General features: G+C 34.4%; 1 protein-coding gene across 1 annotated transcript in view; it reads right to left on the bottom strand.

Moving 5' to 3' along the window:
* LOC111179752 (doublecortin domain-containing protein 1) overlaps window positions 1-8,720 on the bottom strand; it is a 224,465-nt gene extending 215,745 nt beyond the window's left edge. Inside the window, exons 1-2 of the mRNA XM_089915854.1 lie at window positions 8,706-8,720; window positions 7,562-7,654 (exon numbers count right to left, since the gene is read on the bottom strand). Of these exons, the coding sequence (XP_089771980.1) occupies window positions 7,562-7,654; window positions 8,706-8,720 (108 nt within the window). The remainder of the gene's footprint in view (window positions 1-7,561; window positions 7,655-8,705) is intronic.
* Window positions 8,721-13,501: the final 4,781 nt, after the last annotated feature.

The following is a 13,501-nucleotide window of genomic DNA, read 5'->3' as shown; positions in this document are numbered from 1 at the left end:
TAAGACTTTAGTAATCCAATATATGCGCCAATGACAATATTTATTTCTATTACATGTACCTTCCTTTTAAGAATATTTTATTTTACCATCTGTATGTTACCTTTAAAATTTGTAATATGTATATTAAATTCATTAACATTTTGTGGCCTTTTAAATGAATCAGTCTGTTCTCTTCCTTCTAAATACTTTAAAATATAATTTTCCAAATTTCATAAATACAATTTTTCAAAATATCCATACCTCAAAGACAATGCTCTATTCTAGACAATATTTTGAATATATACAAATTTCTGAATAATGCATAGAATTTTTCCAGAAACAGCAAAGGCTTAGAAACATGTACCTTTTATATTTAAATTTATGGATTTCTAATCAGAATATTTAAGAGACATATGAACTTGACTTACAGGTTATTAGTAAGACATACTGAAGACTCAAAAATAGTAAGTTAATATTTTAACCCTTATAGTTTACAAATTAAAAATCATTACAATTCTTTGACCCTTCACTGTGTTATATAAACTTATATTCTCTCTAATAGATTGGATTCTTACATAAACACTGGTCGATACATGGTAGTGACTAAAAGAGATGAAAAGCAGGAATTCTCTTTATCCATGATCTTTAAAGTGATCAAATTAGACCCATCTAGAATTATGAATGACTGTGAACAGGGCATGGATTTTTGAAATCTTGGGTTAAAATGCTGGCTCTTTCATTTACTGACTGAGAGGCTTTGAACAGGTAATAAAAAACCTCATTCATAAATGAAGAATAATACTGACCTTACCATGTTAAGAATTAAATTAGATTAAAGAATGGACAGCACAATGGCTAACCTATAATGTCGCATGTACATGGTATATTATTACAGTGTTTTCATTTTTAAATAGAGTAGTTTTCTGCAAATCAAGTTTTAATTGTTTTTCTTGGCCTGTCTTTCCTATTCTTACCACTATTTCACATGAAGAAGATAAAAAATTTGAAACTAATTGCTACATAGATTCTCAACCTCACTTCAGTGTCCACAGATAAAATGCAAACTCCTTCTCCAAGAGTTTCCCATGTAATGACAGCTCATTGTCTTTCTATCTCTCTCAGCTGAAAATATGGTATTTGCCCCTACCAACTCTGATGTTAAATCTATGATTTCTATCCCTTCCACAGAGGATTTCAGAGAAGTCAATGAAAGTAAGTTTGTACTATTATACATATGACTTGAATATTTACTTTTCTACTTTACCTAGTTAATTTGAAATATATATATAATATTACGTATATATATATATATATATATTACTTCAACTATATTTAGCTTTTCCCAAGAACTTTAGAAGCATTATATGCATATAAAGCTAATTTAAATGATTCCTATTTTTCTTTGGTGTCCCATATCTTTCTTATTTGTCCCTATGTGATCAATCATATACTTTCTTTTAAACAATGCTTTTTTTCTAAACAAAGAACTGGCAAACTTCTTCTCTATAAAAGCCAGATAATATTTTCAGTTTTGTGAGTTATAATGTCTCCATCAAAACCATTCGACCCTGCAGTTGTACTTTGTAAGCAGCTGCAGACAATATGTAAACAAATGGACAAGGCTGTGTTCCAATAAAACTTTATTTAGAAAAACAAGCAATGGGCTAGATTTGGCCCCAGGGCTTCAGTTTATCAACTGTTCTTCTAAACACATATATTTCCTCTCCTTCCTTTCTTTTCTTATAAGTAATACTCTGGCCAAGCCTTCATCTCCTCTTCCCCTCCTGCTACTGGTATTACCAATACACCTACTGAGTGGCCTCCCTGTCCCTAGTCTCTCCCCCTGTAATCCATCCTGTCATCTCCACCTAATTAATCTATCTCCAATAGTATAATGAACCTTCAAGTAGCTCCCCACCCACTGCATTCCTCATCTTGCTATTCAAGATTCAAGACCTTTTCTTACTTTCTAGAACAAATTTCTATGCTTTCCACAGTACAGTTAACCCTATAAGAAAGTCATAAAGCTTAAAATATGGCAATGATGGATGATTCAATATTAGTCAATGTTTTTCATCCTTATCTTTACATACTACCTTTTAGCAGTATTATCCTCAAAGATGATGGATAATAGTATATTCTACATACCAAAGCTAGAGACCAAAGCAGACCAAGTAACTTGCTCTTATAGGTATGTGACAAAATTAAAATCTAATATCCAAAGGCCTTAAATAGAAAGAGTCTACTTCTGGAAAGCACCGATCCTCTCTGAACCTATACCCAGCATCATTTGATTCAAGAAGATATAATTTTATGTAGTCTTTAAAATATACTAAGTATCATGCAATGTATTTTGTTAGTCAACAATACTGCTCTAATTTTATGTACTGTACCTAGTGCTACAGCAAGCCACCAAAAAAGAAAAAGGACGAATTTCAGGCTTTGATTTGGGAGCATCTTTATACGACTTGTTTTACTGTCACAATCCATAGCCTTTCACTGATAGGGAATTTCATGTGACATCAGAAATCAACCATACAATTGATGATGTCATTTGCATTCTAAAGGGCTATTGGTTAAAACCTTAAAAGTTTCATTTCCCATAAATTCTTCGTTGCTTCAAAAAATTTCTCTATCATTTTTGCCATTTTCCTTGGCATGATTATCTGTTAATGTATGTGAAGCATAATTATAGCAATCATGGCCTGTATTTTTAATAACTTAAAACTATCAAATAAGATGCCCTAGTAAAGATTAACTTATATCTTAAACATAGGAGAAAATATATCAAGAATCCTGCCACTGACATTTTGATAAAGTTTCCAACCAATTTTCCTCAAACTTTGTTACTTTAAAAATTCATAAGGAGATAACCAACAAGGTCCTACTGTATAGCACAGGGAACTCTACTCAATATGTTGTAATAACCTTTAGGGGAAAAGAATATGAAAAAGAATATATATATATATGTATATGACTGAATCACTTTGTTGTACACCTGAAATTAACACAACATTGTAAATCAACTATACTTCAATTTAAAAAAAATGCTTTTTAAAATTGGAAAAAAAAATTCATAAGGTCTTTTATTCTCAAAGTGCTCCATTTTATGTGTTACCCTGAAAGATAATGCTATGCATGAAATAACTCATATACCAAAATCGGATAGGTAAAACAATACTCCTGAATTATATTACATGATACGATTTTTTTTTTCAAATCACAGATGTTGCTAAAAGGGGGGAAAATGTTCTTTAAAATTCTTCATCATGAATCTTTTTTTCCTGCAAATCCTTTTTTTTTTCCTCTCTACAAAGGCAATGTGAATGGGGGCAAAAGAAGACAAAACTTGACCTTTTGTGATCCCAGCATTAATGGGTCTGTTCATAATTCAATCTATGTGTGTGTGGGAGCATCCATGTGGAAACATAGAGGCCTGAGAGACATAAAGCCTTTCCCTTTAAACATTATCTGACCCTATCAGTCCCATTCACAAAAGAAGGCTTACGTATGCATATGTTGAAAAAATGCACCATCTCATTGTGCAGCAGAAAGCCTACACATTCTACTCTTCATTCTCTGTAGAAATGCAGCACGGAAGTGACACTTGTACAGAATTGGGGAGAGTGACAAATGAGCAGAAGGTAGCAAAAAAAAAAAAGAAAAAAAAGAGTATTCTGGTGAGGAAAAAAACCAAACTTCTGAAAGAATGCAAATGCACACCTGTCTATAAACATATACATAGGCTTTTTTGCATAAGATGTAGGGCATTTTGGTCATTCATGCAACCCTTGAATTTAGTTGAATTCTCAAGATGATTTAGAGTAAACAAAATATCGTTCTGTTTATAATCATTCTAAAATGTATACCTATCAAAGTTGTACACTCTGAACCATACATTGTGAATACTGTACTTTATCTATTATGAATGACTCTTTGAGGAGCTCCTGGTTTTTCTAGTGATGAGTTCAGCTGTTGGCCTGAATGCTATGTGGCCTGGAGTCCATATATGTTAGTGAGGAGACTCCAGAGCACTTTATACTGCACTGTCACTTGAAGTCAGCACAAAGGGTGGCAGCCTCCATGCTAGGAACATCACCTTGGCATGCAGCATATGGGATAGTCTCGAAGCCGGGTCAGTGCTTAAACTTAAGACCAAGACACTTTCTAATTTACAGCATAGTTAAGAAGAACCAGAAAGGGGACAGGGAGATAAAAAACACAGGGAGTGTTTTAAACTCCCTAAAGTCTCTTACTTGGTTCAGGCCCAAGGGTACAATGTTTTTCAGGTTAAGAAGTGAACATAATCAGACTTGACAAACGAAGGCTAGAAAAGACATAGGAATCTGTGAGCAAAATTAAGTATCTTTTAATCTCAAAATTAAGGATGAGCTGCAGTATAGCCACAGGAAAACTGAAGTACCATCTCGTATTCCAATCGCTTCCACTACTCCCAACTTTCTAATAGATTTCCAGACCCCTTCTGAGATGGAAGTTATTTTGGAAGGAGATCTATATTGTTTCCAGCCAGGGGTCACTTATGTGCTGCCTTTAGGCCTATTTGAGTCCAACATCCCCATCAACTCATGGGGGAAGGGGTGATTGAAAATAGAGACATTTTAAAACATTTTTATGACTCATCTGGCAAAAGGGGTATGATGATGGCAATAAGGATGATGTCAAGTATACTTTTGGAGGAAGCAATAAGAATGCACTTCACAGACCTCTGGCTACAGGAGCATAACTGACCAAGGGTCCAAGCTATTATGCTCTTACACCCATCACCAGGTTGGCACCAATGTCCAAGGATACTAAAGCAGGTCCAACCCAGGGAGTCACAAGACTCCTCTGATGGACAACTTTGACTCAAGGATACGTCAGCAGCTTTGCCAAACCCTCCTTAGACTGCACAACAGTCTAGGATACTTCCACCCAGTCTTCCCTTCCTCTCTCCTTCACTCATGTTCAAGCCTGCATTCCAGTCTGACAGGTCTCCCAGCTTTACCTAGAGCTCTCCCCATTTTCTCTCATGGCATTTCTTCTATTAAAATCCATACACATTAAAAAAATATTCTATCCTGGTGTCAACTTTTCAGAGAATCTGGAATAACACACTTTTAAACTGACAAAAAAATTACACACAGATTCCTAGTAGACCATTTCTAAAAAGCTTGATAGGGCTTCCCCGGTGGCGCAGTGGTTGAGAGTCCACCTGCCAATGCAGGGGACACGGGTTCGTGCCCCAGTCCGGGAAGATCCCACATGCCGCGGAGCGGCTGGGCCCGTGAGCCATGGCCGCTGAGCCTGTGCGTCCGGAGCCTGTGCTCCGCAACGGGAGAGGCCACAACAGTGAGAGGCCCGCGTACCGCAAAAAAAAAATAAATAAATAAATAAAAAGCTTGATACAGTTCAACATATACCATCACATCAAAGTAGTCTCGTGATGCATACGTTATTATTATTCCCAGTTTTCATGTGGAAAAATTACATGAAATAAAATAAGATTTTAAGATAAAAACACAGACAGCAGATACCTAAATCTAAATCTTAGATTTCACGATGTTTACTTAAGGTTTTGAAATACGTCTAGAAATATAGCATTTTGTAAAAAAAACTGTGGGCAAAATTAAATGTTGGAGTAATCTCCCCATCCCCACATTTTTCATTTCTTTTTACCATCATGATTTCACATCTCTGTATATGAATTAGGCACAAAACTTGATGTCACTGACTTACACATCAAAATTAATAAATCACTTTCAAATTAATGATATAAAAATTATTCTCATAGTGTATGGAATATATTTAGAGGTTCTTACACACACGCATTCACACCCACACACACAATCAATATTCCCTTCACTGTGTGATTTTTGAAGCAAACAAAAGGCATTTGGAGTCATAGCTGATCAAGCAAATATGTGACCAAATAAGGCCCTTTGCAGGAGAAAAAGTGATGTATATAGGTACTAAAGAAACATTAAGATGATAATAAAGAAGTACCAAATAAGCATTAATACTGTTGGATTTTCCAGAAAAAATAATTTTCATTTCCAGCTTTGGTAAGAAGGAGGAATTAAAAATGATATTTTTAGCATAATGATCATTTTCCTGGGCCACTTCAAGTTTCCAGTTCCATTGAAATTATAGTTTTGCATAAAATATCAACAAGCAAAATAATTACAATATTTAAAATGCAGAAAACAGTTCATCTATTCATTCTTTTAGATTATTTCTATTTGTTTTCTAATAATAATTTGTTATTATAGATACAATTTTAATTATACTAATTCAACTAGAGATTTTTATTTGCATTTCCTAAAGTTGACGATATCAAGATATATGATAGATTCATTTTAAACTTACTGTGAAAATGTAATAAACTGTGATAAACAACATTTTTCAATTGGATAGAAGACAATATTTTTAAAATCTAGAACCAATAACCTAGTTTTTAACTTGTTAATATTAAGTGGAATGAGTCAGAACTATAATTTAAAAGTATACAATTGTTATTTGTTATATCTTAGAAAAATTCAAGTTGAATTTTTCTTATGAAATATTTCCTACTGAGATTACCAATTAATGTTTATAATATAATCTTTAATACTGCACATATATAAGCCCCAAATATTAAGGTAGTCTCTAACTTAAAGAATTGAATTCACTCAGGAAAATTTGATGCATTATACTTGTTCATCTATTGTAAAATACATAGTTAGCAAAGGAGATGCAATTACCATGATAAGAAAATATTAAAACCCTAAAGCTTGGATAGATTTCCTTGCCAAAATGTCAAAAGAGAATTACATGAAAGTTTAATTTTTAAATATTCATGCTATCTTATTCTTTGAAGTTGCTTATAGATTTTATTTACTGACAGTAGTACATGGAAATTAGCAAATTCACGATCTTTCCTCAGAAAGATTAAATGCTTTTGCATTCCAGGAAACTACATGAAAATCATTTTTCCCTTTTGTCTAACACCAATTTTGTATTATTATTTCATTTATGGAATATGCTGTCAACTTCACAGCATGAGCTTTGGAGAGAAGAAGCTTTGCGTTAATAGTTCTTTACAATATTGCCTACAGAATCTTATGATTAGTTCACTTAGGCTTGACATTTATAAACTACAGTTTTTCCTTGATAAGAGATAACATTGCTAGCATTTCTAAAATTCAGAAAGATAATTCTATTCCTAGAAAGTCAGAAAATAAAAATAAGATTTTATTATTTGTTCAAAGTTCAATAAAATTTTAATGTTTTTCCTATGTTAGCATAGTCCATAATTTCTAGATTCCAGTTGCATGTAATAATTTCCTAATTTAGGAAATTTATGAGGAAGTATTCATAAGTAGTTTTCAGAAAATTATAATATGATTTATTCTTTCAAGCATATAACTATTTTTCAAGCTGCCTATATCAATACAATGATTTCCAGTTTTGACCAGTTTTTTTCATTATGTTTTATCAGATAACCAGAGTTGGTTCACTACCAAATCAAAGTAAAATCTGCCTTAATTTTAAAATTAGTATCTATTGTAGTTTTACAATACAATTTAAAAAGTAAGTTCCTTACTTCTTCTTGTGCCTTATGGTGTTCCTTTGCTGTCATTGAAAGAATGACTTTTTCGGTAATTTTCCCTTTCTGTTCATCCACAGCCAGGTTCAACTAGAGAAATAAATAAATAAGTAAATGACATGAAAATAGGCACCTATTGACATCTAATAGCAATGTTTATTCAAACAACTAATTTAGCATAATCATGGAAGGTGATTTCAAATTAATTTGGCCCACACGTATGTGAAAATGAATTCCATTTAGATTAAATAAGTCGAAATGTTTTTATATTTAAAACATTTAACACTATTTTTCACTTCCACTTTTATTGTTTTTAAGCTTATTAAAATATGATTTGGGAAGGGGTCCTAAATTGCAGACATTTGACACTGATGAGTGCCTTCTAAAAGCATTTTGTCAAAATTAACATAGCAAAAATTTTTTAAATTAGGCTGATATTCCTATTCAAATCTTTCATTGCCAGTAGGGAATAAATTGGCTGCTGTTATGTCAGGATAAGAATTCAAGGAAATAAACCAAAAGCAAATGTCAATTCAATGTCGAATGGTTCAAAATGATTCACAATATTTCACAACAAAGAGTAAGTTTTACCTTAAATACCTGAATGGTTACTTCCAACCTGCTCCATGAACAGAGCCAGATAGAGGTCTTCTACTACTGCTGTAAACCCATGTTATAAAAAGGCGAATGTGGCTCATTCTACATTTCTCTATAAACAATCCCCACCAAAACAAAATGCTATTTTCAAAAAAAGGAAAAAGCTAAACTCTCACAGTAATATTCACTCAGCAGATTGGTATTAGTAGGAAGAAAGAAAATAACAGCCTGATACAGAACCTTCTGAATTGGAATATTTAACAATTCTTAAGAAATGGACGTGCCATGTAGTATCTCCTTATTGAAGATTAAGAATGAATAAGGACTATGTTTTTTGTTTTGTTTCTTTGGTTAATGCTGTTGTTATTTTAAATAGGCTTTCTCAATTGTATGCCTGGCAAATCATGTTTGAGTTAACATGAATCTCTAATCTATATCCTGCCTGAAGACCCACTCCTATACTTGGGATAGAATGGGAGTGGGGGTCAACAATATAACCTCCTCAATCTACCTATTCTTATATACTATAAGAATAGTATCAAACCTGTGAAGTCTTCATCTACTCATATGTGACACAGCTCAGTTTATCAGAGATCCTGTTTTGGGAGAGGAGAAAAGTCTAAGGAATCCTTAGGTGATCCTAATGATCAACTTAGATAAGGAGTTGACAAACATTTCTATAAGAACCAGATAGTAAATATTTAGGCTTGGGGAAAAGGGGGACAGACAAGTCTCTTTTGCAATTACTCAACTCTGCCCCCGTAGCATGAAATAGAAAATACATAAACAAATGAGCGTGGCTATGTTCCAACAGAACTTCAAAAACAAAAAAGAGGCAGACTGAATTTGGACAGCAGGAAATGTTTGCAAATGTTTGCCTGTCCTAGACTGAGAACCACTGAAAACAAGTTTTTAAAAAAAAAAAAAAAAAAACCAACATGTGATATACATGATGACTACAGTTATAATGCTATATGGTATATTTGAAAGTTTGTTAAGACAGCAGATCCTAAGAGTTCACAAAAAAAAAACCACATTTTTTTAAACCATATGAAATGGTGGATGTTAACTAAGCTTACTGTGGTAATCATTTCACAATATATAAAAGTCAAGTCAAAAAAAAAAAAGTCAAGTCATTATGCTATTCACCTTAAACTTACACAGGGCCATATGTTAATTATATCTCAATAAAAACTGGGAAAAATCATCATGTGAAGCTATTCTTAGAATCAATCTCCCCAAGAAATATTTTTTCCTGTGCTAAAGTAATACAGAAAACGTAATATTATAAAAAGTCAAATATCAAACTCAACTTCCACACAAGGAAGCCTATGTGTAAACTGTGGCACAACGTACTTGTGTCAAGTCTCTATGATTATTTCTTTATCAGGGGAGTCTCATTTATCAGGGAGGATATGTGAAGGAGAGTGGCTGGGGAATATTCACCAAGGTCATCTTTTCTTCACAAAGTTAATTTCCAAATGCAAAAACATTCAGAGCAGATCTTTTTTGAAAGGAAGCAAAACAAAACAAAAACAGAGCTATAAAACTCTTTGGTGCCACTGCAGTAGGACCGATTCAATGTGGTCTCCCAGGACCATGACATGTAGAACTGCTTCCAAGTAACTCTTTAAAAGGTAGGAATTCTTTACCTATAAAACCACTACAGTTGGAAAAATCACCTCATTCTAACACTCAACTTCTAGCACTGTCCTAATCTACATAAGCTGAGGGAAAAACATATCAACACTGAAAAGCATCATATGCATAGTACCAAATAGAGAACTCAGTAAGATATTGAGAAATAAATTGTCAACAAAACATAAGGATACATACATGGGACCTTTTCTGAAAACAGCCTAGACATTCAAAAAGAGAGATATCTTAATACAATCATTTAGAGGAAATTATTGAAAGTAAAAAGTCAAATTAAGAGAACGCATTTTCACTTTGAGGTATTAATAATATGCAGTGCAAACAGCATCTCTCCCTCAAATTCCAGACAGAACAACAACAGTAAGATTCTTCTCTCCTGTCACTTTGGAGGAGAGCATCCTGTTTCTTCATTAAGACAAAACTAGATGCTTTTGATCTGCTGTTCTTACTTAAAATATATGAAATAATTTTTTGTCGATGGGCTTGAAATTTCTGAGGCTAATTTTCATGTATAAAGAGGCAGACACTTCAAATTAAAAATCAAAACAAACAGGAAGGATGAATCTTGAGGGCATTATCCTAAGTGAAAAAAGTCAGATGGAGAAAGATAAATAGCATATGATCTCACTTACATATGGAATCTTAAAAAAGAAAACAAAGCTCATAGATACAGAGAACACTGGTGGTTGCCAGAGGTGGAATGGGGGTTGAAAGGTGGGCAAAATGGATGAAGGAAGTCAAAAGGTACAAACTTTCAGTTATAAAATAAGTAAGTCATGGGGATGTAATGTACAACATAGTGACTATAGTTAATAATAGTGTATTGCGTATATGAAACTTGCTGAGAGAGTAGATCTTAAAAGTTCTCATCACAAGGAAAAAAATCTGTAACCATGTATAGTGAGGAATGTTAACTAGACATTGCAGTGATATTTCTCAATATACCTCAATAAAAAAACAGAAAGATGGCTAAAATTTGTATGTAACTATGAAAAGCCAAATCTCTACCAAACAGGGGAGTGGAAAATCAAGTTGCTTTTTTCTAACTACATCATGCCCTTTTAAAATGTGAGAAAACAACCCCAAATATTTGTGATACACATCAAAACTTACCAAGCTAAACAGGAAGGTTTAATTCACCATTTTCGCCAGAGCTTGCTGCTAAGATTTTTAAAATATGTAAGTAACAAACACTGGCTATCCTAAAGTAGGTTAAAGTTGGCTCATTCAATATTAATGGTAACCAGAAAAAAACAGACAAGAGACTACTCAAAGACAGTAGCAGATATGGAAGAAGCAAGGAACACAATGGCTCTGTCAAAGAAAAATGAACAAAGTGATTCAAGACAATGATCTGGTTAGAGAAACAAGATTAAAAAGGAGTAAATTCACCTCAAACAATTTGTTTAGGAATTAAAAAAAGAAATCCACAAAAGTATACCTGAAACAACAGATTCCAATGAAATGATTTCTAGTGGTTTTTACCTTTTAGACTATATTTTACATAAAACTATTAATGCTAATGTAGCAGACATTATACTTTCTCTAAAGCCCTAAAGGGTCGTAGATTAGTAATGTATATATAGTTTTATACAAAACATATGGCCCATTGTGACTACAATAGAAAGTACTCTTAATTTTGAGGAATTCTTCAAACATTTGCTGGCTCAGGAAAGCTCTACTATGGACATCCTAGAGAGGAAAACAGGCTCAAAACCTCCTGCTGGAGAAATACAGACAGAACAGCAGTAATCTCATTTTATGGTATCATTAACATTATATGGCTTTTCTGTCCTGTTTTTTTAACTCCCCCCCAAAATATTTTAAGGTATATTTATGAAAATCATAAAGACTAATTGTGTAAAACTTTTAACATGATATTAAGATAAAATAAAATCTATTTTATAGGAGAAAATAACTCTAAAGTAAACGCTAGAGTCTAGTTATTAATATTTTTAGAAAAGCTACAGTAATCAAACACTGGTATGTTCTATCTAATTCATATTGACATTCCAGATAGGTACCAGCCAAAGAGGGAAGAGTCTATTAGTCTAGCCAAACTGTCAGTGCTCTGAACTGTAGTTCTGCAAGCAGTTTTCTCTGTATTCTCCAGAAAAGCAGCTAAAGATTTAAATGTGAAGCATATGATATGTGTTGTGTGTAATGTTCTTAATAAAGCAACATAACCCAAGAAGAAAACTCAATCTATCTTTCTATCAAAAATCTTTTTGACCAGTAAATATTGATCTATTAATAAATTATTTGATCCATATTTTACATGCAGATCAATACAGGCAATACAGTTTAGCATAAACAACAGGACAATCAGCCTTCATATATATTGACAAGTTTCCCAATGGTCTGTTAATATACAAAAGACTGGGACAAATTACTTATTTATATATACAAAACATGGTTATAAAGACCAGCTGCAGGTATTTTTTTGGAAAGTGCATTTTAATAAGGTCCTATTCAGTTAGAGAACAAATGGGGAAGAAGTAGTTTGCACTACAGAGTTTAGCGCGAAAGCTTTCTCTTTTTCTAACCACGAAATCAATCATTTGTCCAGACTGTGGGAGTCAGAGTTAGTTACTGAAAAGAGCTCCGTACATAAACAAGTCAATAACTCATTGTGTGTTATTGTCGAGCTGAAGAAGTCGGCTTTCAAAAAGCTGCCCCTGCTTCTCTCGGAATGAATGTCACTGTATTCAGAGACTGGGAGAGAGTCCTTTGTTTCCAGCCATTGCTGGCTGCCATTTATGTATGGGAACAGGAGGTGGCTGCTAGGAGTGCGGGGGAAGCCACTACTTGGTATCACGGATGTCCAGAAAAAAACTCTGAATTTTGTCAACCTAAATAATTTGTGCGTGGAAATGCATTAATGGAATTGTTAAAGAGTGGCCACACACACAAAAATTGGTAAAGGAATTAAACAATAATGAGTCTGTATCATGTTAAATTGGATCAGGCTGATATTTTTGGTTCCCTATCTGTCAACAAAGATGAAACCAAAATATACGCAATGGTTTGAAAAGTTCAAATGTACAAAATCAAATTGATAAACAGGTCAACATGTCAAATCAATGCTATCCATTCCTGCCATAAATATTAAAGGTGGGAGAGGGGGAAGATGGCGGAAGAGTAAGACGCGGAGGTCACCTTCCTCCACACAGATACATCAGAAATACATCTACACGTGGAACAACTCCTACAGAACACCTACTGAACGCTGGCGGAAGAACTCAGACCTCCCAAAAGGCAAGAAACTCCTCACGTACCTGGGTAGGGCAAAAGAAAAAAGAATAAACAGAGACAAAAGAATAGGGACGGGACCTGCACCAGTGGGAGGGAGCCGTGAAGGACGAAAGGTTTCCACACACTAGGAAGCCCCTTCGCAGGCGTAGACTGCGGGTGGCGGAGGGGGAAGTTTCGGAGCCGCGGAGGAGAGCACAGCAACAGGGGTGCAGAGGGCAAAACGCAGAGATGCCCGCACAGAGGATCAGTGCTGACCAGCACTCACCAGCCCGAGAGGCTTGTCTGCTCACACGACGGGGCGGGCGGGGCTGGGAGCTGAGGCTTGGGCTTCGGGTCGGAGCGCAGGGACTGGACTAGCAGCGTGAACACAACCTCAAGGGGTTAGTGCACCACGGCTAGCCGGGAGGGACTCCGGGAAAAAGTCTGGAC

The sequence above is a fragment of the Delphinapterus leucas genome, chromosome 7 (genome assembly GCF_059928025.1).
Source record: "Delphinapterus leucas isolate spDelLeu-1000000601 "Yukka" chromosome 7, BTC_Dleu_Yukka2, whole genome shotgun sequence".
Classification (NCBI taxonomy): Eukaryota; Metazoa; Chordata; class Mammalia; order Artiodactyla; family Monodontidae; genus Delphinapterus; species Delphinapterus leucas.
This window is presented reverse-complemented; position numbering and strand designations above follow the sequence as displayed.